The sequence below is a fragment of the Seriola dumerili genome, unplaced genomic scaffold, assembly GCF_002260705.1.
Source record: "Seriola dumerili isolate Sdu_G_001 unplaced genomic scaffold, Sdu_1.0 BDQW01000149.1, whole genome shotgun sequence".
NCBI lineage: Eukaryota > Metazoa > Chordata > Actinopteri > Carangiformes > Carangidae > Seriola > Seriola dumerili.
In genome coordinates, this window is record NW_019174404.1 from 3,030,990 (window position 1) to 3,057,242 (window position 26,253).

The following is a 26,253-nucleotide window of genomic DNA, read 5'->3' on the forward strand; positions in this document are numbered from 1 at the left end:
GCATCAACTGATCAACTTGTCCAGCTCCATTAACACTGCCTTCAAACTTGGCATGTCACTGCTTCACCACAATCAACCACGGGGCCAATCAGGGCCTGTCTGCCATTTTCCCTCAAGACAAGACATCTGTGTCGCACTCAGCCTCCTGTCGCCAACAGAGAGCATTTGTCAAGTGGGATTAACTTTGAATTAAAGGACGAGACGGGGGTTTGAGAAGACTTTAAACAGGCAAGACCTGATGTGCAGCACTTGACCCAGACTTTGTCTTTGCTTTTCACTGTTCACTCTCTCTAACCTTCATGTTTCACTTTCCTTCCCTCCATCTACCTTTGTGTAATTGACCGTCTCTGTCTTTGTTGATCTTGTATGTTTCCATGCAACTGTCAGGAAAAGTTTAAGTAAATATTTGACATCTTTGAAAATAAATAAATCTTTTGGAAACTGATCAGGCAGGTTGGTCGGGTTGTCTGATTTTCCTCTGACATGCAGCGTACTGCTTTGAGTCATTAATGCAAAGCCAATGTATTGTCTGGCTGATCAATCAATCACTGTAATCTGCTGAGTCTGACAGATGCTGGCACCATTCAACTGAATGACAGTCTGAACAATTGCCTCCATCCTTCCTCACTGAAGGTTAAAGTCTTAGTTCGCCTCCGTCTTTGTTATAAACAGCAACACAAGCCCTGACTTCCATCAACCAAAGCCAGGCAGATTATTTTGCCTTTGTTTATTCGTCTACCTGTTGTCTCAGTTTGTAAGATCCTGAAAATCATCGATAAAATCTTACGATATATTTACATTTATTCATTAAAGAGATGCTTTTTATCCAAAGTGACTCAAAAGTGAGGGACATCATTGAAGCTTCAGTGCGGTAGGAGATCTTGGTGTAAGTACTAAGTACTACATGTGTTCAATAAGCGCAAGATCAGGTTAAGATTTGATGAAAAGTCTTTTGAAGAGGCTGCATGATTAGAAAGAAAGAAATGTGTGTGTTTTTGATTAGATGGCTGAAATAAGGTCCCTGGTTAACACAAGCTTTTTCATATTTTTTTCTACAACATAAAATATGTCAGTGAATAGAGTTTATTATCTACAGTAATCCAAAAGACAGTGTTAAAATCCCATTTGCTTTTTGTCCAGGGAACCAGGGTGATGCTAGCTTTGGAGTTAGCCTACAAAAACATGTCATCCCTGCAGCACTCTGTGGTTGTGCTGATTGACAGTGTTCAGAACGATCGGCGATAGCGTTGATGTAATGCTTGTGATGTCACACAGCATCATCTGTGTCATCACATGAGGTGTTGGCAAACTGACAAAGCAGGTGTCATGTTGGCAGAAGATAACCACAACTCAAAAATTATTTTCATTAATGTCTTATAACTGATCTGAAAAATTCAGTAAATTATTTATTGACCTTTTACACAGCAGTAATATTTACAACTTATAAACTCATCTTAAATGGTGCATTAATACAAAGTGGTACCAAGCTGTTTATTCTCTCTGCAGCCGCCGTTCTACGATGTTGTAAAACTGATTTATATTGTAATGCGCCACCATTCTCTCAGAGAAATCTGGGAACCAGAATGAATGGACCCCCTGTCTGTGCATCTCACTATCACTTCTCACTTGCTGAGATCAGGAAACTGCCCACACAGGATGTGTGATGGTCTGCCACAACAAGAAGACTATCAGTCACAGCCAGACAGAACAGACACTGAAGAGCATATCATGTCTGTGTACTGTTTACTACCGAGCTGAGGCTGTTTACTGTCCAGCTGCCAGGAACAAACAATATGCAGTACAGCCGAGGGAGGCTCTGCTTTGGCCCTGATACTAAACTCCGGGGCAGGAACAGATCGGGCCGAGACAAAAACATGAACGCGCTCTAGTTCCAAAATGAGATTCGGCCATTTTAAAATGCCTGCTGTCACCAAATGACTGATTCAAAAAAAGGCTTCACGGTGCCTTTAAAACAGCCAAATCCAAATGCTCTCCACAGGCCGGATCATCTGGAGTTCTAGCAAACTCTAAATTGGCTAGGAGGTTTGTAAACCATGAGGAACAATGGTGTGTCCTGCCAAACAGATATGAAAACACACTTAAAAATAACCACTGGCGACTCGCCCTCAGTTTCAAGTTGTCTGATTTAAGTTTCTACTTCCTTCAGAAAACCGGCCAAACTCAGACAATATCACAGATTTCCAGCAGCTGTAGTGTGGTTTGATGGCAGAAAATGTTCCAGCGATCTAAAACATCAACCACTAACCATTACCAAAGAGCAATGGCTTCTATCTGGAGTTGCCAATGATTCTACATGCACACAAACTTCCCACTATGCCTTCAGTTTGTGCATTAATCCTCAAGTTTTTGTATTCATGTGGCACGTGAGCCACTGCCATAATGAGGAATACCCTGATTCCTGTTGAACAAAGTCAAATGAGGGCTGGGAGTCGTTCAGCCCTCCCATCAGAGAAAGTCGTCAACTTAAGTGCATACTTAAAAGTGACTTGGTTGTGTGAGTAATGCAAAGAAAAAGAAGGAGAAACATAATTTAAGAGACATAATTGGGTCTAGTTGTGTTTCAAGTTAAGCATTCATGAACATAGCACATGATCATCAACTATATTATTAAAACAAAAGACATTTAAGCAGATCATCCCAGAGTTGTTATACAAGCTTCAAATGCAGAGATGCTGCATTTTTAAAATCTAATTTAGTTAAAGAACTGATCTAATGCCTCTGTCTCCTCTTCATACGGGAATATTTATCATTTTCACTTGTACTTAATATCTTCTTAATTCACCTAATGTTATCGTTCTGTATCTCCACACTGTAAATGTTCTCCATAAGAAAGTTTCTTCGTGCAGTTTGTCCTTATCCAAATGAGTGGTCTAAGGATAGATTGTGCTCTGTGTTGTACAGATTGTAAAGCCCTTTGAAGAACATTTGTATTGTGAGATTTTGAGATATATGAATAAAGCTGACTTGGCTAAACTTTGGCCCTATTCACTCATGATGTTTCAGTGCACAACCAGTGAAATGATGAAGACCTGTGATAGAAGACAAGCTCATTCTGGGTACCCAGACCTGCACATCACCACCTTAAAATCATACCCCAGTCTTTGCAGCGAGACTTTACCACAAAAGCATGTCAGACAGGGCTACCTGACAGTAAACAATAGCACTGTTACTTGGTGCACATGGATGACATAAGCTACAGCTTGCATCTGCCAAAGTCTTCTGGGCCCAACCCTATCAACTCTGTGCAAAACCCAGGACAATCGCTTTCTACAGTATTAGGCACATGGCAACTATGGTTAAGGATAGGGAAAGACGTTTGGAAAATAAACTACAGTTAAGGCATGGTTGGGATTAGACAACCACAACACTACGTTGACATCAGGGAAAGGTTGTGGCTAATGAAAAGGTGAAAGTTTATAGCAGGCACTGGACATGAATTATAAGGTGTGGGGTGGTGAACACAGCTTGTACCACTGCTCATGTGTAGGGAACCTCAGGACCAGAATGCATTGCCAACACGGGGCAGTTTAAATCTTGAGTAAAGGACAAAAGTCTTTTTGGAAAACTAAACTGGAAAAGGGATGAAAGAACACTATGCATTACATCTCTGAGTGAGTGTTTGTGTGAATATTTTTTTTCTTCAAAGTGTAATTGTTTGTTTCCTACATGAAACAGAACTCATTACCCATGAGGCACCAATAGACTTCCTCCTAAAACACACTGCAGAGTTCTGAAAGTAAATGGCCATTAGATACAGAAGCACCGTGGTCTAACATGGCTTTTGAGGAAATTTTCCTGTTTTATTGACCAGAAAACAATTAACCTAAGGTGGTTCCAAAGCAGCAGACTCACATGTGCACAACTTATTTACATGATGAAATAAAGGGAGCGCGCCTCAGGAATGTTCATGCACACCAAATCTGTTGAATAATATACAGAACTGTTGGCCGGAAGGCAGGAAGCTTCAAGGAGAAAACACAACGGACATACAATCTGACGCGAAGTCAAACAACTACGAGGTACAAGGACAGATACGAGGTTCCAGCTTCAGGTACGTCTGACGAGCTTAACAGTGAGTAGATAAACAATGTACAGATTCTATATAACCTATGTACAGACACATATCTAACCAAAGAATTTCACTTAAAACACAAATTTTACATCCTGTAGAAAACACTTTCCACTGTGGACAACATGACTGCCCATTTTTTGTTATCTAATAAAAAGGTCAGTGCTGCAGCCGTTTAACCTTAATACCAACAACTGTTCTGTTTGTCACTCTTCCGTCAAAGCCTCCAGGCTTCGACTTCTTAGAAAAATAAAAGGATTTAATGTAAGAATCTGTGCTCTCAGTTTTGCAGACTGTGCATATACAGTTTAATAATTGATGCACTCAAAGTAACTTTTCCTTCAGGATATAGACATTGTTACACAAGCTCCATCCCATCAGGCCAGCAGAGAAGCAAGAACACCAGAGAGAAAAGGGTTTGAAAACCTACAGGTTGCTGAACCACAGACACAAGATATTGTTAAAACCAGAAATAAGGATATTTAAGATGCTTAACATCCTGATATCCTGTGCCTTCATAACTAGATCTCCAACAGCTCCATCATATCTTCGCAATCTCACTTCACTACAATAACATCAGAGAGACCAATAGACCCGAGTGTGCAAATGTACAAAGTCTGAATACATCAGTGTGTTTTACATGCAACACTAACTAGCTGTTTCTCTGCAGAACCGTGCTTTAAGAAGAAAGCGGATATGGAAAGACTGCACTAACACGGTTACCTGCTGTTGTCAATAATCAGGTTTCCTGCTGAGCCCCTTACAAAATGCAACTAATGTTCACCTGTAGTTATGAAACTTTTTTTTTTCAGATAGCGATGTTTCACCTGCAGATCTCAGCTGCCAGTCGGTTGCATCATTAATTAATGTCAATATAAAACTCATTGCATTCCTCCATAAACCATTTACAGTGAGACAGCTATTATTACTTGATTAATTAATAATTAGTCAACAGACAACAAATCGCCAAACAGTCATTTATCAAACACAAATGCCAAATCTGACAGTTTCTCTTGTTTCTCTATTTTCTATCATGAGAAATTAAATGTCTTTGGGTTTGAACTGACATTCGAACAAAAAAGCCATTTGAAGATGTTACTGTGGGCTTTGGGACATTTTCCTGTGTTTTCTGATATTTTGAAGAAAGGAATATCTTCGCACACTGGTCTTGCTCAGCATCAGTATAGAGAGCATAGAAAGACTGATACGTTAGGATGATCAATAAATTGTGATGCTGAGAAAGAGCAGTGTGCAGGATGTTCTTCTCTTCAAGACTGAAGGGACACTTTCCAACACATCTACATCTAAGACATTTGGATGTGTGAATATCTTCAGAAAGAGAAAACAGAGAAAACTGATATTTTAAAGAATTATCTATTAATTGATTAATCTAATAAACAACGGACACATTAATTTATAGTGATATTAATGGTTAGTTGCAGCCCTGAAAGAGATTTACTGTATCTCTAGTTGTGTCTGGCTTAATATGTGGGTGTTGGATACATTTGCAAAGTAAAGATGCGTGGCAGAGAGGTGTTGTGAAAGAATGATCCATGATCAATGGAAGGAGAAAGTTCAACTCGACCTCTTCAGAAGCAGAAATGTTAAAGAGATTTTTTGCTCATTTGTCACACAAGACAAAGACCTTTGTTGTAAGATGAGTAAAATCCATATATTTCACAAACAATGTATTTCCCCACTCACTGTTAAAGATTAATAACTCGTTGTTCCCTTCATTTGTTCAGATGATTCCTAAGATGAACCACAGTGAGTACAGTTTGCCACTAATCACGTGTTACATGCTGCTTTCTAATATTCTCTTCAGTTATCTGCTGCTTTCATCATCAGCATGATGTTGCCTGCTGAGCAGATCTGTGTGCAGCCTCTGACAGTGTGAAAAAACTGTTCAGATTTCTCATTATCTTAACTCCACTGGAAAAGAGAGTTCAATTAACAAACAGGCTTGTGGTGTCACACCTGAAACTTTACTGTTGGGTGGATGTTTTGGGGGGAACTAATAGATTAATGAGGTCTTTATGCAGTAGTCAATATTTTGCATAGTGGTGATGATTAGCAGGATCAGCTGTGATTGGGAACAGCTTAAAAAATAATTAGGAAAAATAACAGTTGGCAGTCAGTCTGCAAGCAGCCTCTGGTGGCTCCATTTGACTCTACAATCTGAACAAAACAACACAGCTGATACAGCTGAGGTGCACATGAATGCAGTTCTGTCTGTACGACATTGTACTGTGTATGTGGACATGTTCTACACAGGTAATTGGTTTGCAACAAAATCTGCATCACAAGGACGACGGTCCCTATCCAGACACTGAAAGCATCATTTGAGCTTCAGAGGCTGATCTGCAGTGGGTCTGAAAATGATAGGTCCCTAAAGCCCCCAGGGTGCAAGTCATTTTTCGCCCTCTCCGTGAAGACCTTTTCCCATATGCAATAATTCCAAAAATAAGGCCTGTAAAATAATCAAGACCTTTTACCAAGCCTCAAAAAGTACTCAGAAAGTACTCTGAAAATTAACACAAATTTAGCCATTTTATCCAGTAAGCAATGAAAAGTCTCAAAGAACGACATGAGCATGTTATTTTCATATCACTGATGTGAGTGGGGTCAGCAGCTCAGCCATAGAGGGATTCCAAAGCCCAGGTTTTAGTCTTGAAACAAAGTCGCATCCACTGAGAAATGTTTTCCATGTAGTTCTCCTATGGTGCACACTGTATTACACCATGAGTGCGCTTGTGCGCAGTAATACGGTAGTGCAACGGTTGCAATGTAATACTACGAGACAAAGTGGTGCAAATATTCAGAATAGAGTGTAAACTGATATTTTTTTCTGTGGGCAGTGAGTAAAATATGATTTTGCAGATGGCCCCATCTAAAGCAGCACATCACTCAGCTTCTGTGCCAGTGCTCCTGCTGCTTCTCTAAACTGGCAGCACATTGATCTGAATCTACTACAGTTAATACACTGACTATAGAGAAGTACCTCACACAACCCCACGTCAAATAACCCGAACTATCACTTTAGTACATCCACTGTTCATCACTGTCAGTTTAACAACAGTCTGCCCATGATACTGAGTGTATGCAAGGATATTTTAGCCTGATGCTGACACATGAGTGAGGGTCAAGAGGTCACCAAAATCATTTGCATTTATCCTCCAGAGGTCATGAATGTTCAACCAAATTTTATGGCAATCTCATCAGTGCCTACCTCGCTCACACATCTGACTAAAGTGATAGAGAGACCAACCCACATGGCATCCTTAGGTTACAAAACTAATATGGCAACAATCAGCAAGGACTGAAACGTCCACACAGCACATCACTTTGTTTCAAATGGCAAACTTTCCTCAGAGCAGCTCGCTCTGTGGATCCTCTGTCTGTATATAACACTGAAACAGTAGAGTGATACGTCCTGAATGAAAATGGTCTTTTGTGCCACTTCACTCCCGTAAAAGAACAAAACTACAGAAATACATACAGAGAACCAACAGAAGGCTGCCACCACTGCACAGCTGTATGTCTTGTACTTACATCCCACCATCATCATGGCCACAGAGAAGATCTTCTCTCCGTCCGTGGTGGGGGCGATGTTGCCGAAGCCGATGGTAGTCAGGCTGGTCATGGTGAAATACAGAGAAGTGATGTACAGAGAGTCCTTGCCGGGGCCGCCCTCCCACTGGCCCGAACCGCTGGCGTTGTAGCGGTAAGGCGATCCGATGCTGATGGCCAGCTGGTAGAGCCAGCTGTCCATTTTGATGGTGTTGGTGGCCTCATCAATGACCTCGTAGTCCCCAATGCTGTACCTAATGAGGACAAAACCAGAATGTTAGTGTGTTTAGCTTGACTGCACAGCTCAACCAAGGTGATACATGTGGCTGACATATAAATGAAGCTTATATTAGGAACCAGGAGACAGGGTTGCCTGACTGGTGGAGCAGAGGACAAAACTCACCACTTGCTTTTAGTATGTATGAGTATGTGATGGGCCACTGCAAACCTTAAATATGGTTATCAAAACCATTAATCATTAATGTTAGAGCAGACTAAACAACATTTAGAGCTTCACTTTGCTCTGTCAAAGCTCATATTCAGTTATTTTAGCCTGTAAGGTAACTAGCATTATTCACTTTCATCTTTATACAAAGTTATTGAAGCTTTGAAAGTGTAAAATCAAGGATAAATAGAGAATTAAAATGAGTAGTAATGCATCATAAGAATATTGCAGTTGTGTTTAATGTTTGTGAGTAATTTATTTTCAATTAAGGGATGAATTGAAAAGGGATTCTGTGTTTTGGGAGAGCATAAATTATTTATATAAAAAAAAATCCTCGTTTGCCATAGGGTATAAATAAATGAGCATATCACTCGATTTTGTATGACTTGGAGGAAACTGAACAAAGCTTGTAGTCAGCAGAGGAGCAGCATATGCTTTGATGGGGAGGGCAGAGGCAATGTTTAGCATACATAACCAATTAGGAACAGTTAGGAAAATGGGTAAATTCCCAGCAGCCAGCAGGAGCCTTTGAATGGCACTAAACTGTGAGGAAATGAGGAAAAGTTCCCTAAGTGACTGTAAACATCATAAAAAAAAAACAAAAGAAAAACAGTGTACCAGATGCAGGCGAGCCAGTGGGCCACCAGTCCAAACACACAGACCAGCAGGACCAGAACGGCAGCACCATACTCCAGGTAGTGGTCCAGTTTCCTGGCCACCCGCCCCAGGCGCAGCAGGCGCACCACCTTCAGAGAGCTAAACAGACTGCTGATGCCCTGAGGAGGGGGGAGAGAGAAGGGAGGGATAGATGGAAAATGTTTCGGAGGGAGAGAAGAAAATGAAAGTGGAGTTGAAAAGGAGCAACAGAACAGAAGAGAGGAGAAAAGGTGGAGAGTTGAGAGAAGAGACAGGTGAAGAAAGGGAAATGGGGGTGAGGGCAGGTAAAGGGAGAGAGGAGGATGAAGAGGAGAAGAAAGGGGATTTACCATCAAAAACAATGGGTCATTAATTTCAGAGAGAAGAGACAAAAGCAGCTTCCTATCTTTAGCTGATAACCACTAGCTAACTGGAATGAAAACTGTTTCTAGTAGATTTTATCACCTGTAGCTAGATAGCTAATTAAGCTAACATTAGTTCCATGAGTTTTTCTGAAAACTCCATCTCCTAACAGCAGGTTGTATTTTACTTTTGCAAGAGAGAAGACTTCTAGGATGAGACCTGACCAATGATTTTGGCAAATGTAAAATTATCTTGGATAAATTAGACTGGGTGCTGGAGTGACAAGTGGACTGAGCCGCTAACGTTAGCCTCAACGTTACCCTCCAGGCCTGGCTCCCACACTGTGAATGTTTAAGTCCTGGATAGTGTTTTTTCTAACACAACAATGACCCCAACAAAATATAGTTAATGATATGATGCTAACTCTTAGTCTTGGAAGTAACGCTAATGCTATAGGTGACTATTTTTAACGCTTTGTTATTTAGCTATTCACTGCTCAAGAGAGAGGTTTAGCAAAGTGTCAATCACTCGATGTAAGCAAATAGAAAAAAGGTTTAAAATATATCATGTTTTTAAAAAAAAAAAACACACAAACAGAAACTTTTTAAAACAGCAAATTACATTTATAGTTCAGGCTCAAATGCTTCCCTAAAACACTAAACTTCAAGTAATTTGGAGGCTCCTATCACCTTGTTGCATTTGCAATAATACACTACAATTTAATAACAGAAGCAAAGCTCTGTAAACATAGTTTTAATTGCTGTGGGCAGCAGCAATTAAAACTTATTTCAAAAGTTTGTTAGAGACATAAATGGTTATGTAAGAGCTACACAAGTGGGGGGAAATAAATTAGAGAGTAAAGGAATACAGCAACAGCAACAGTGTGCTCAGCTTGTTTTCAGTCCATCCACAAATGAGCAGCTCCATTCAGAAAAATGCTTCATATTTATCTCTGAGAACCACACTAGCAATACTTGAAACTAACAAATGAGGGTCTCTGCAAAAACAGAAAGGACAATACCCATCAAAATTATTTCTAAATGATATTTTGTTAATGATATGCAGCTCTAAGCTCAAGGGGGAAGCAAAAAAATGTCTCTCCAAAAACAGAAAACAAACAGAGTTGAGTTGTTTTCATAATCCATAGTTTTCTTACAAAACACTATCAGGAAGTCAGCCAATAAAAACCATAAACCATCAGCTTAAACCTTCAATAGTGAGGTGCAAAGAATCCAAGTTAAGTGAAACCCAAAGCAGAAAAGAAATTATACAGGCTAAGAAAACCTTAAATAACACAATGATTATACTGAACTGTGGCGGACTGTTTCCCCAGGTCCCATCATATGTGACCAGTGTCAGTGGTCTGGGATGAGGACATTACATGTTATGAGCACTCACTTGGTACTGGTCTTGTGGGAATTATATACTGAACCCAAAGGTGCTTTAAAACATGCTGTTTCTAAATTCACATTCACATGCATAAGTGCGTTCATATTGACAAGTACGGCAACATACAGTGCACTGTAAGTCAAAGAGTTGAGTGTAAAACGATGGACACTTCTCACCCTAAACTGCCGCCATGTTGGCTTTGTCACTGAAGAGGACGGACCATTAACATTTATTTAATGTGACAAACAAAAGCACATTGTGCACAAACACCCTCCATCCAAACAAAACTTAATAAAAACAAAAAACAAATCTCAAAACATTATTACTATGGCTACAAACAAAGCCACCCACAATAAAGTGCAGTGTAGCATCTGTACTACATTTCTTATCACATTTGGGAGTGTTAACAGCGACACAGTGCTTAAAATGCAACAACCAACAAGTTGTTTTAGTTGCACAAAGACTCTGTGTACAAAGCCAAATATGATGCGAACACAGACAAAACCACCGACGCGTCTGAAAGCCAAAAGGTCCATCTAATAGCACAAACATGGCTGCAGGGGATGTACTCAGCATACACACCCACAATAAAACTCATACACGTGTACACACACACACACACAGAAACATGGACCTCAGAGGTCGTGTTTGTTATGTTTAAGAGTAAATAATTCCCACCTGTTGAACACTTTAAAAACTTGTGCTATCCACATTTGAAACCTGTTGAATTTCTCTTTAGGTAGATTTACTTACAGTCTAAGTACTTTGCATAAGTTATATTCTTTTTACACAGTGTGGAGATTATATGTATCGTATATCCTGTCCTGTCACAGAGCAAGAAATTAACTCTCTCATATTTCCTGTATATTGTGTAAAATAAAAGTTTTAAGGCTGCAGTCTTAATCAAATTAAAAATTCCTGATGTTTTTTTTCATAATTTACACATTTCTCTATAATTCAACCTGATGTATCTGATATCTGTGGAAACTTTGTCATCTTCACAAGAATTCTTTTCAAAAAGGCTTCAAGTTTAAACAGAGCTTATGGGCACAGCATGAATTTGTAATGACAGATTAATCAAAGGCTCTGCAGGTACTGAAGTGGATGATTATTCTCCTTTTCAGTGAAAACCTTGCTTCAGTATTTTACTACTTGTTTTTAATGGAATAACATCATTTTAACAGATTATATAGCTGCAAAGGCTCAAAAGCTATAAGATGAAAACTAGAGGTCAGGATTGATTCAGAAATTAAAATATCTCACATACGTAGGAACAGAAAAGTAAGACTGTAACTTATTGTCATTATTTTTTTAATATAGTAGTTATTTTTAATTTATTTTTCAACTGGAAAATGTCAAACTCAGTTCAGATCTTGGTCACAGTTTTTAATGGTCCCATATTTTACACTTTTCCAGTGTCTTATTTGAAGTGTTGATCCATAGGAAGATATTTGTGGATTTAAGAGCCAAAAATTATCTCAGTGTAGTTTTACATCGGTTTCTCTCCGGAGCCTCTCTTTTGATTGGCTGACTATTTGAGTTCTGCAAGGATGGATGGTGGGTCCAGGTGGGTGGGGCTTGGGGCATGGCTGAGGGTGGTGACTGCTTTGTTGTGACATCACAAAGTTACAGAAGTCTTGTTTTCACAAGGCTCGTTTTAAGGCTCAGTTTCTGAATACAGGCCGTGTGTATGTCTCTGTGGACTCAGCGCTTAGATACTTTCACAGTATTAATATAGAACCTAGACCTGCTTTATAATCAAAGAAGACATTGACATCTACCGTTATACTATATGGGACCTTTAATAAAGAAACTAAGACAAAAATCCAGGATCGGGCAGGTTCTAACACACACACACTTATCGAATAAATAAAGAACAATATACTTTAAATGCACCATAGAACTTTGCAACACACAGTCCATAGTCTCTTGAGTACTTTTTCAATGCTTCATTAACTGGCCCATGTCCTCAGAGGGCCTGGCTCTTTATAGCCTGTTCTATATCACAAACTTCCTAAACACAGTCGGCTGAGACAGAGAGAGGAAAAGAGAGAGAGAGAGAGGGGCTCAAAATAAACAAAACTGATTTTTTTTATTTCAACAACAGGAGCAGCAGCCAGGACCCCGAGGCGTCAGCACGCTCTGCACAATCCGGTTTAACACAATTAACAAAGCGGAGCGTTCAGAGCAGCAGGGGCCAACACTGTACAACCTGAAGCTAGATATTACCAAATATATATACACCAACATTAACAAAAAAATAATAATAATTTTCTCATTTTGGAGCAGAGAGAGTAAAAAGTAGATGAAAGCCAGCCGGGTTATCTAATGATATAGGCCATGATGTTATGTAATAAAGCGGGAGGCTGCTGAAGGAAGAGGAGAGTTGCTCTCTGCAGTTTGCTTCGAGCCTTCATGTCCACCCTGACGTTCATTTTCAGCCTGAACGTCTGACATCTTCAGCTGCAAAGCAGCTTCATTCAGCTCTCATTTCTCTTTTTCTTTTTTTTTAACCCAGTAACAGACCTGAGCTTCTCTCTCCTGCCCCACACTGAGACATAATTTCACGTGTGGTTTAAAAACTTTTCAGTTTCCATATTCATGTACTTTAATTTAGAGTTTCCTGACTCTTTCCTCATGTTTTGCACTGTTCAGCTCCTCCTTTCTGCTCCATCTTAGTTTCAGTCTTAATAAAAAGCTGAAACATGTTCCCGGGGCTTTCTGTCTATTTTCTAAGAACATGAATAAAACTATTATTACCTACAGCTCCCATAAGGTTCCCAACATGCCATTGGCCAAGTGAGGCAATTTTATTACGACTAATCACACACCAGACTCCACTTACATATCAGGGGATTTAAAGTGAAGTGTTACCATTCTATTTTGGCTAAAATTATGAAATGTACAGTAGTTTACCCAGAGTTAGAGATACTAGAGGAAAAGCACAAAGACAAAAATTGTTAGTGACCACATTAATAAGCAATAGTACTAATAAACAGTGCAATGGGACATTTAAAACACCACATAAAAGAACATTTACTTCAGTCACAATAATCAGTATTGGCTCCAGACTTGCAGAGTCTTTCCAGTTAGATTATTGGGTCAGATGCTTCAAATGTGCCTGATTAGAAGTAATTCAGCAGTTAATCACCGAGGAAAACGAATCAAGACCAGGTTGTTCAGAAGTGTAGCCACTGTGGAGTTAAACTGTCTGTTCGAAAGGAGGCTGTTTACTTAAGTTATTTATTTTGCATATACAAACAGAATATAGAACAACAATATCTTCAACAAACATCTTACCAGGAGCATGGTGGATGTGACAAAATAATCTCAAGTCAAAGAAGCACTTACTACGTTTTTAGGACTTTAAACCACACCTCACAGTCCTCACAGAGTTGGCTGATGTGTCAGGTGAGGTTGAAAGCTCAGGAAAAACTCGTAATGTCATTTGAGTTGATTATTTTGTCAAGCTTTTTCACTTTAACAACAGTCTCTCCTCACAAATATTTTTCCCTGATTCAGCTCGAGCTGGTTCTTCACTTTCAGCCTCTCTTTCCTGTCAAAGGCGATGAGCGAGCAGCTTCACACCCAGCCCAATTTTAGACCCAGTTCTTGTCACAGCGGCGCTCCTGCCACCTATTACAGTAGCTCCAGTCCCACTGAGGATGTGTCAGATTGGATATTCTATATACAGTATTTCTCATAGTCAACAAAAGCCATGAAAAGACCAAAACTAACAATGTGTTAGTCTGTCTCTCAACACCTTCTGGCTTCCCCACCCTGTCTGTGGCTCTCAGCTCCAAGACCACGACTGAGGATGTAAACCTTTTAAAACTGATCATGTTTTATTTTTTATTTTCCTAAAACTGCTGAGCACTGTAGTTTCAAAAAAAAAAAAAAAAAAAAAAAAAAAAAAAACTAAACTTGTTGGGGAGTATTTTCAGCAGCGGATTAGACTCTTGGTCTCAATTTGTTCTAAACCCTTGAGTCAGATTCAACCAGTCAGGTTTCTGACCTCAACTGGACAAAGGTCTTGACTGCACCTTCACTCTTGCTGCAGATTCTTTTTTTCCCTCTCTCTGATGCCACAAGCCCCAGCCAGCCCTCCTCCGTCCTCCCAAGCCCTCCCTGCCTCTCTCCGGCTGCAGCTTCAAAGGCCTCCCCTGGGACTCGGACGGTTCTCAGCTCATATGTAAATGCTTCTAAATTAAGTAGCCGCAGAATAGAGCAACACCGATGAAAAGAGCACAAGTCAAGAGCACACAACGCATGTAAAATCATGGCTTATAAGCACCTGTTTATCAAAACAGAGCCTGGCGAGGGGATATGGTGTGAAATTACGTGTCCACCGGGAAGCTCATTTCACAGCACTGACTCTTTCTCTCATTATTTTCAAAGCAGAGGACGCACCGTCACGTGTTCCTGACAGCACCGGGAGCTTAACGCCAAAGAACGCCATGCTTCAGTTCAGTTTTCAATTGTCGCTTCACACCAACAGGAGCCAAATGCAAAACCTTTCCTGAGCAGCAAAGACTAAAAAGTAAAGGTTTCTTTGTGTACAGGTTTTAATCTTTTCAACGTTTGAACCAGAATAACTGAATATGTTTTACCATAGAATACATTTGGTTTAATATCTTTCCACAATGTTTTTCTCCCTTTGATTCAAGCAATACATAAAGTATAAACTATTTGTGGAGACAAAATCAAGTCAGAAACAGACTGTTATATGTTGAATCAGATTAAGTCAGCAGCAAAAACCATGAGTTTTGTTTTTCATTGGTTTCCACCTTCCACTCCAAAAAAATCTTTCTATTCATACACATTTTCCTTGGTCCTTTTATTTCATGTTTCCATCCACCTATTCAAAATGTCTGCTCTATGCTAGATTCACACAGTGTCGCCAAAATAGCAAGAATGATTAAAAGCATCCTCTTAGAATACATTATCCCAATATGGTTACCAACACTACTATAGCTCTGATAAGCACGTTCTGGTGTCGTACTCTATGACAAAAACAAACAACAAAACAAATAGACATAAAAGTTGGATGGTGTGATATTTCCATCACACCTTCCATTCCTCCATCATCCACATCTACTTTCTAACTGTCTGCATCCTTCTCTTCTACAATTTCACTTTCTTTAACATTCATTCCTTCATCCAACAACTGTTCCTTTAAATTTTATTAAGGCAACGCTTTCATCCATTCATCTCTATTTCTGATTCCTCTATCTCTCCATCTTCCTGCCTCTTTAATCCTCTGTCACTCCTTTACGGTACGCCCACCTTTCCATGTTTCCTCCTTCCTCCTTCCCTCAATTCCTCCCTCTCTCAGTGGAAACACGCAGAGTGTTAATATCCCACCCCTGACTGCACGCCGCACAGCTTCCCCCTGGCTCTGTCAGCTTGGCGGGCCGTGGTGGCGGCAACATGCACGCCACGCAGAAAGGTCAGCCTGGATTAGAACTTTCTGAGCCGCCGCGGCGTCTGCAGACGCACGCTGTGAGCTCCCATCAGCCTACCGGGCTCCTCCGCGACAGCAGGTGGCTTCAGGACCTGCAGGGGCTTCCTCCCTGCCTGACTCCAACACTCACCCTCCCCACCTCAACACACACACACACACACACACACACACACACACACACACACACACACACACACACACACACACACACACACACACACACACACACACACACACACACACACTCCTAACACCACCTCTGCTGTAACCTGAGGGAGCATCAGCACAACTCCTCATGAGAATGTTACATCATTTTTTGCGGTTGTTTTACTGATGTAGCCGGGCTACTTCACTTCTTTTGTTGATGTTACTTCTGACCTGTGTGCATCTTCATGTAGGTGTTGCTATTGTAGAAATAGAAGAAAAACTGTATTTCCAAAATGTCAACTGGAACAAACACAAAGAAAGAGAGAGAGAAAGAAAAAGAAAGTTCTTGTTCTCATAGTTTATTATTACCATATTTTCTATTGGTTAGGATAATATTTTACTCATCAACTGAATTGCTGAGGTCTGTGGATGTGACATGTTGTAGAGTTTTGGATTGACTAACTGAATGTGCAGCCAAGCAGATTAAATGATTATTTTTCATTTAAATCTTTATCTTTATATAGATTTCAGGCTCTGCTTCCAGTTTGTTAAAGAGACAGATGTACTGTTTTAATCATGCTGTCCTGTCTTGCGCCGTGATAGTCTCCCTCAGACTTTCTTGCACTCACAAAAAGGTGACGATTGTACACTGTGGGTCCTCTACAGAGAGGTAACTCTTTGATCACTACAGGAACAGGATTTAGTGGCACTTTAATGAGAGCTTGTTTACTGGAAAACTGTCGATACAATGAGAAACTTTTTTTCTAAGTGCCACTATCCCAGTGTACAAGCTGTAAACAAATTAACGTTTTCATATTATCACATCCACTTGCTTGGAAGTGAACAGGAAAGTGAACACACCTAAATGCCAACATATCTGTGCATAAAACACTGTAGTGTACAATATGTACAATATGTTAAACCTGGAGGCAGCTGTTCAAGATCGAACACATTTAATTCAGTTTAGTTCAAAAGTTTTAGTGTCAAACTATACTTACTCACAATGTGCTGAAATAATTATTAGATTAACATAACTTTTCTGTGTATTTGTCCTGGACAAATAAACTCACAAAATAAAATAAACAACTGTTTTGATTAATAAAGTCCATAAAACACTCAATAAGTCATTTATCAAGCAAAAATGCAAAAAGCATTGATTTTTTTCAACTTCTCAATATTAGGCTTTGCAAATCTTTCCAGTTTTATATTTTTGTGACTATAATTGATTTTTTTTAGTTTATTCAGAAAAACAAGTAACTTGAATCACTTTGGCCTATTTTCTGACACCTTACACAGAGTAATGAGGACTAATCAGTTAATCAAAGATTAATGAATAATTTAATTAATAGCTAGCTGCAGCATTAGCTGTACCATCAAAATTACCAACACTGCTGAGTAAAGTGTTACCATCACTGACAGTCATTTTGGCCATAAACAAGACCCAGACTGTAAAAAAAAAAGGGTTATATTCAACTCTTCACTGAAGCAGATCGTCAGAAAGTCAGAAACATGAGGTTCAGTTTACAGTAATGACTTGTATGGTCCTCCCATGGTCATGGTCATGAATATGTACGTGTGTATGTGTGTGAATGTTGCTGGAAGCACCTGCATGTGACCAGCTTGGCACGGCTCAGCGGTGTCTTGAAACCTACATTAAGATGCAACTAAAAATATTTCCTGCTTGCTTCAGCCATCAGACACAGCAACAGTCTGTAAAGAGTCTATAATAATCTCTGCTTTTTTCTTTCACACTGCACCTTAAGCCGCCCACACACTGTCCTCAGTCAGCATCCATCCATTCCCCCAGCCTGCTAATTCGGGGAAGCAGCAACAAAAACGTCAATTAAGCAAAGAGGGGAAGAGAGACTCTAGCTGCGTCCTCTTTAGTGGCTGGAAATTTACGTGCCATTGATTTCCTCTCAGCCCGTCTCCCCCGCTTGCTGCCGGCTGATGGTTAACAGACAGCAACAGAAAACTCCACGCAGCAGGACCTCATCGAATTCATCAGCGACCGGCAGCAAGAGGCCAGAGGACGAGAGACACCTGGACCAAGACGCAGCACCACATCAGACATTTATTGAATGATTGATTCTGAATATAATACACCATTCAGACTGATGAAGGACACAGCCTGGGAGCAGCAGGAGGGCAGACACAAACACAAACAGCAACATACTGGGCAGCAGGTTTAAGACTGAATGAGACATATGGGCTCAATATTGGTCTTTAATTAAATATCAATATTTGAGCTGCTCATGCTACAATAAAAAAGTGTGTAAACCCTGTAGTGGAGTGTGGAGTTTTCTTTAATTCACTCAATAATATTTTCTGTAACTTAAAAGCAGTAATGTATCCCAGGAGCGCCGTTATGCCTTTGAGCCCTTCACAGCCTGTTAATCAGTGTTGCAGGATATAATTTACCCATGTTTAACTTTACACCAAGCCCATGGGAAATATTTGTTTCTGACTGTTTTGGAAACAGTTTAACTACTGTTCTATATCGATGCTCAGGGTATATCAAACTGCAAGGTAAGCATAGAAGCAATGCTCATATTTTACACAAACCCACCAGTTAGCTCTCACTGAAAACTGTGGAAGAAACCAGCACCCTTCTTCACATCTAATCTGTTATTTTCCTATATGGAGACACCCCTGTCATTCTATGTCTATGTATGAGGAAAAACAACTATTTTCTTTTCATTATTTTTATCCAGCCAGATCTCGACAACTGTTGCATTGGCATGACACTTGGTTTTATGTTCCCCTCATGATGAACCTTGATAACTCCTCTGATTTTTTTCTCAAGCACCATCATCAGATCAAAATCTGATGTCTAACACTTTGGTTTATGACCAACTACCTGTAAAACAACATTCCCATCATCCTCAGCTGTACTTATACTAGTACTACTTTTTTTTTTGAGTGTATAAATTGTCTAAAAGGCACGCCCTGCCCCAGTACCCTGACCCGGCCACGAGTCCACGTACCTGGAGCTAGCCTACAATGGATGGATGGATGGATGGACGGATGGACGGATGGACGGATGGATGGATGGGGCAAATTCTGTGTGGAGTTTGCATGTGTCCTTGTAGGTTTAGGTTAATTGGCAACTCTAAATTGCCTGTAGGTGTGAATGGTTGTTTGTCTCTATATGTAAGCCCTGTGATAGACTGGTGACCTGTCCAGGGTGTACCCCGCCCTCGCCCAATGTCAGATGGGATTGGCTCCAGCCCCCTTGCTTCACTAAAAACCAACAACACCCCTTTTCATTTCTTTAGAGGTAAAGACATGGTGTAGAAGTAGGTGTGCATACTGTATCTAATAACTGTTATTTCCTTGGTCATTGTAGAACAATCCCCTTAAATACAACAACCTACTTGTCACAAAATCCTATTTTAACAAAGTTATCAAAGCCAGAAACTGCCAACACAACACTATGTTGTGACTTTCAGAGCTGCTAAGAATTTTTTTTAAAAAGTCACCAGTTTGTGTGTCAGAGTTTTAGTGTGTTGTGTTGGTGTTAATGTTGTTCCAGACAAGAATACACTGCTGAGGGAGGTGTGGGATCATTTCTTGGCATTAAAAATGAAAAGATGTTGAAAATTCAGCTACTGGCAGCTCAAATACTGGTATTACTATTATCATTATTATTATTATTATTATTATTATTATTACTGCTGTTCAAAAACTCCTGTGATTAAACCCCCACTTGGCAGACGCACAACTCAATAATGGACGTCACTGCGCAAACACAAACCCACAGTGCAGTGTGTGTTCACATGCACGTGCCTGCAGATACACAAATGTGTGTTTTTCCACAAACAAAAAATACACACCCACTCATGAAAAGATGAAATACTCAAATATAAAACTGAGAAATGCACGAGCACAACATAAGTAGATGTCACTTGTTCTTTTTTTTTCATTTCACAGTCAGTAGACGGCTCCTTCCACTCAGACTGAGGTCTAATTAATTCTGTGGGAAACCAAGTGGAAAATCACCTCTAATGGACTTGAGGCCATATTGATATAACTCCTCGATATCTGACGGGTGTAAATGGCCGTGAAAAATACTCAGAACAGGCCTGATCTCATTATGGAAAATCATCCAGAAATCAAACAGAGAGGTTCAGCATCTAAAAACTCTCATTCCCAAAGGCAGAGATATCCAACACTATCTTCTCAAACTAATTAGACTCCGAATTTGCTTAAGTGCGATGTGAAAGTTTGTGAGATACACTGTGACATTAGGTTTCTTTACCAATGTCAAAATCTGGTGAATGTCCTCTTCTGTGTATCCCTGAGGCCAAACAGCTGATGAAGCCATTATTCGATCAATATCAGCTTTTGTTCTTCAGCCTGAAGAGGCTCGCTTAAGTCACAATGGAAAATCATAACCGCAATCCCACCATCATTATACTTGGTCCCAGTTCAATTCTACATGTTAGCAGATTTAAATACACCCACGTGGCTTTACAGACATCAGGGTACTGACTTTTAAATATTTCAATATTGAATTTCATGCTATTACAGCAGGAGCTACTGAAAGACGACTGGAAATGAACTGTTTTTAGAAATTCAAATTTCTCTCCTCTCTCCTGAGCAAACTGTGATCCATCATCATCTCATTCAGAATAAAAAGCAGTGCTAACATTCGCACTTAAGTACAGCTGGGGCTCATGGGAATGTCATTAGCTTTGGAGGTATATGATCAAGTGTTGGACAAATTTTGATTTTGACCTGATGACACTAGATGAAGATGCATATTAATGCTAATGTCTGTATAATGAAAACTCAATGAAGACATTATATAAAAAAAAAGACCTTGAGAAGAATGTAACTGTCTGTGCCAAATTTACTTTCAAAGGTATCAGGACATTTTACCCATAACCAAAAATATTTGTCCTGCTCGTGGTGCTAAATGAAAAGTCATCCAAGTCATTAAGATACAACATCTGCCACTCATGACTGTCTGAATCAAATTTTATCACAATCCATAAGAGGAAAATCTGGACCAACCAAAGCAGTCGACTAAACAACACTGACACCGTCAACCCTGCAGCCACACTGATAACATTTCGGTCACATCACCAGCATTACTGCAACTCCCAGCATGTGTAGTTCCTGAAGTCAACTAAACAATATATAGTTGTCTTCCAAACTTCCTTGCTGTCCCACAAAAGTCACTTCTCCATTTCTTCTGCCAGGAACATTGCCTCTGAGGGAGGGGACCAGTTTGACAAATCATGTTCAAACTCTTTCCTGCTCTGTCTGACCTTTCAACCAACAAACCAAATCTCAAATCTATCATTTACACCTGCCTGAGATTCAATCACAATGTGAGCCGGATCACCTCCAGATGAGGCCCGGTCGATTTGATGGCATTCTGACGCATTCGCACCTGCAATAAATGCGTTTGTCTAGATGTCTTATCTGGATGAGGAAACAGACTCTATGTTAATACAAGGTGTAAATGGGGTCACAAACATCCACTGTGACTAAGATGAGCCCAGCAGCTGGAAACTGCACCAATCAGCAAACTGGAGGAAATGGTTGAGATGATGATTCATCCCCTCTTGAGACTACTTACAGTAATCTAGGCACTCAAGATAGAACACGAAGCTTCGTTATGAACTGTCATGAAATGCATTGGCCTTGATTCATTCAGAAGCTGATTTTCATACATGAGTTTAATTTAGTTTTATGTTTTCTAGAGTAATAATCTAAAGGCCAAGTGGTGAACAGTGAAGTGCTGGGAAGAGGTTTTACAGGCAAGAGATCTTGCAGTACTTACTGTATGTTTTTGTCAACAGCAATGTCAACTTCATGTAGCCATAGAGACCTTTCACATAGCAGATATTTTGATTTGTAATAGCAGGAAAATCACAGGTGCAACTGAAGCTTTAGTGATGTCCCTCACTTGTAAGTTGCTTTGAATAAAAGAATCTGCTAAATGAGTAAATGTAACATAAATGCAATTAGGAGCAGTCCATTGAAACAGTGATACAGAGTCATTTGTGGTTATATGCGGTTATAAACGCACTCCACCTGCTGAACACCACTCTGTAATCAGCCCGACGTCTCTGTTCCAGGACAGAAGTCTTTAAAACTGATCAACCATTTGCAGGTTATATTGACAGATTATGAACTGCAGGGGCAGAGCTTGATGAGACTAGTCATGGCCTCTTGAATAGTTTCCCCTTCGTGCACACCTGTCTCACAACACAGAAAACCATTCAGAAAAAACAAAATTGTACCTCGTCCACATTCTCAAAGGCGTTGATGATGTCATAAGGAAGGCAGGACAGCAGGTCGATGACGAACCAGGTCTTCAGGTAGTTCATGCGGATGAGCTTGGGATCAGAGATCACCTCTCCGCCGGGGCCCACGAAGGTGGTGTGGAAGTTGAGGACGATGTCCACCAGGAAGATGACGTCCACCACGCTGTCCAGCACCAGCCACACAATGTTGTTCTGCTTCGTCTTGAAGGAGACGTTGTAGGGCACCATGATGGCCGTGTAGAAGGTGAGGATGAGGATCACCCAGTCCCAGGTGGTCTTGAAGGTGCAGTAGTGTAGGATTATGTGGGGAGGCGTCTTGGGGGCCTCCTGTTTGTACTGGGGGAGGATGTCAGAGTTGAGCTGCAAAACCTGGAGATGAGACAGAGCAAAGAACCTGGACTCAGTAAAACTTTTTATGACAGTTTGTTGTTCCCTGTAATGAACACACACTAAAACTTATTATTAATGTAGATATATCATGTTCATATATTATTATCTTGGGCATAAAAGTTCCCTCTAGATGCATAATGGTCTCATCTTAACTTTATATGTTATGACAATTACTAAGAAACAAAAAGCATATCATGTGATCAGTCAGTTGATCAATCACTTCCAAAGGAAGGCTGGTTTCAAAAAAAAAGAAAAAGAAAAAGAAACAAGATAAAAACACAAAGCACCTGAACACATCATATGAATTAAAAATAGAAATGGGTATGTAAGTTAAAAATAAGTTAAATTATGAACAAATGATAAAATACATCAACAAACAGGACTCAGTTAATCCTAAACAGAACAAAATAAAAACAAACAGACTCATTCCATCACTGCATGTCTGCTATAATTATTCAAATTTAAAAAAAAAAAACTTCACACATTCAAAGATGTTCAAAAAGAAATAAAACTTGTATCTTCAAACAGTTCAACTCTCACTGCTTCACACGTCTCCTAGACTCAACAAATTAAAACTTTATCTATGTGATCTTATTTCATTCGTCATGATTTCTGGCCTAGTTTTCACACTGTACCGCTGTAAAACTGAGACCAATAATAATGAACCTCGTTTTTTATCTCATTGCCAAGGCTTTCAAATTACAGATATTGTCTTTACTGAGATACTGTTTATAATACATTTAATTTGTCAAATTAAAAACAAGTCTGCAGCTCTTTGGGTGTATCACTGTATCCTGAAATATATATTGTAAATGTTCTGCATGTATCTAGATTAAGTTTTTCTTCTTCTTTAAGATTGTTTTGTATTAATTGTAGGTTTACAAATACTGTGCATGTGAGAATTGTGGGATAAAACAACTTAAACTTTTCCCTTTCATCTGAGCAATGATATATTGATTAATCCTAATATACTTTACTGTTGTAGACTAAAAAGTTAGGATTATTCTGTCTTTTATATTCCTAATAGTCAATTATATGTATAACAGAAGCCTGAGGAAGAGGGTTATACATTTCTACATTCTACCTATTTCACTGTCTAAATGCACTTTAACTGTTTTGAAAGGGTGAAAGAGCACAGACTAGAAAGGAAAACTGAAGGGGAGAGAGATGGAATTAAATTAGTGAGATATTTGGAAAAGATTAAGTAGAATGTGAACAGAAATCTTCTGTTTTGTTTTTTAGTCTAGTTATAATTACCCCCTGCTGCTAGGTGTGTGGGGGACAACAGTGCAAGAAAAGTATATTAAATTTGAATATCTAAATTTTCCTCTCCTTTTTTCCATCTGTATTCATCTTTTTCTGTAGCACTCTCTGTGACAAAACCACATTATGAATAAATTTGGCTTGAAATGAGACAGAGACAGAGGAGGAGTGAAATGAGAAAAAGAAATATCAGATGAAAGGGAGAGACACGTTGACCAAAAGGGATAAGAAAATTTTAAAAAACAGCCATTATATTTTGCAGCGTGGTGATCATGACCCCCACTGAGCTCAGCCTCATCTGCAGAACACAGACCACATTAAATCCCGCAGACAGCAGTTTGATTTCCTCTGTGGGCCACACACACCGATCACACATCAACCACTCAGCTCATTTTACACCAAACTGAATATTATTCTGTTTGTATCCAGCTGCTGCAGAGAGGAAGTGTAATGTGGCCTACAGCTGCAGATATATAATACATGATTAAACCTCCTAACACGTCCTACTATTCAATACAAACTGCCACCAAATAGTTTTAAAGTAACAGCTGTAGTACCAGTGATACTTTAACTGCAACCTTTATGACTAGTTCTAGTACTAATACTGCTGTTTCAACAATTGCTACTAATATAGATACTAGTATACTGAAGATGATAGTATTAAAACCTGCTTCTACTGCAGCTATTACCCCTTGTACACTTGTATTACTACTACAACTGCGGCTATTAATATTTGTCCTGTTAATACTAGGTAATGTGCACTTGCTTTTGCTACTACTAGTACTGCTTTTACCACCAGTGTCTATTACTGCTACTGTTCTTACTACCAGCTGTTCCAGTGTTACTGTTCTGCTGTCTCTACTACTTAACACTGCTAATTCTACTGCAGCATTACTACCACCATTACAACTATTATTTCTTCATAGTATGCGAGTTATCAATAGTCCCTATGACTACAAATAATTGTAACAATAGTAACATCATCATCACGATAAAGAATTCCTCTTTTCCTGATGCTTCATACCGGCAGAGCTGCATCTCATCTACTCCTCATCATCAGAGACGCAAATCAAACAGCTCCTGGTCAAGAGCGGCGCCGCCACTCAAAAGTGGGACTGAGGAGCCCAGAGGTATTGTGGGGAGAAACAGGAAAAAAACAGCTCTGATCATGTGACACTTGACAGCACCCTCGACAGAAGACGCCAGCTGTGCCTTTCAGGCTGAGGAGCAGATGGATCACCTGCGATATCTATTGAGTGCACTCAGGACATTATGCAACCCTCTGCCATCCAACGCCAGGCTCAAGAAACGGGAAGCCGGGTGTATCAGCTTGTCTTTGCCCCTTCCTTCCTCCCTCCCTCCCTCCTTCCCAATATTACTTCTTTTTTGCTTTTACATTCTTCTCTTCCTTCCACATCTGTCTCCCTCACATCTTTATGTCCATTGCTTGCTCCTCTCCTCCCTTCACAACTTCTTTCATATTTTTAATCTCTCACTTTCTGCACTTCCTTAACTTATTTTCTCCTGCTCTTTCCCAGTCTAATGACAACATAGTCGTAATTATATAAAATCTATCTTCATAAGAGAAGTTTTAATTGCTGAAAATACAGTACATGTATTTTCCAGACAACAATAGCAGAGACTACAGCTAAAACTTGGAAAAAAACAGATCATGGATGAGGAAGAACATTTATGATCAAGTACATGTGCATCGGAGCTGGTACTTTTTAATTAACCATTGTTCAACTTAACTAAGATCATGAGTCTGTAATACTATAAAGAGTACGGTCTAGACCGTTATTTGAAAAGTTCCTTGAGATAACTTCCGTTGTGATTTGCTATCTACACTATAATGACTACACAGAAAAAAACTTGACTTGACTCCCACACTAATTCCTTACTTAATTTACTCTATGATTTTCTTCTGTTTTCTGCTCCTGCTCTCTCTGCTCCCCCTCTCTCATTTCACTGCCCGTTCACCATTTCATCCTCTTTTTCCTCTCCCTCCCCGCCCTGCTTCACTTCCTCCTCCTTTCACTCCACTCTCTGCCCTCGCCACCTTTAAACGGCCCTGGAAGTGACACTTTTGCTAAAACACACAACACTGCTCACTTCGTGTGATGAGCAGGGATGAAACTCAAACAAATTCTGATTAAAGGCGATACAGCTAACTCAAACCTTCATGAATAAAACAGGAGGCGGAGCTCTGGCAAGA

General features: G+C 39.8%; 1 protein-coding gene across 1 annotated transcript in view; it reads right to left on the reverse strand.

Annotated features, from left to right (window-relative positions):
• kcnh5 (potassium voltage-gated channel subfamily H member 5) overlaps positions 1–26,253 on the reverse strand; it is a 128,286-nt gene that overhangs the window by 78,021 nt on the left and 24,012 nt on the right. Inside the window, exons 6-8 of the mRNA XM_022750594.1 lie at positions 22,362–22,754; positions 8,724–8,881; positions 7,643–7,914 (exon numbers count right to left, since the gene is read on the reverse strand). Of these exons, the coding sequence (XP_022606315.1) occupies positions 7,643–7,914; positions 8,724–8,881; positions 22,362–22,754 (823 nt within the window). The remainder of the gene's footprint in view (positions 1–7,642; positions 7,915–8,723; positions 8,882–22,361; positions 22,755–26,253) is intronic.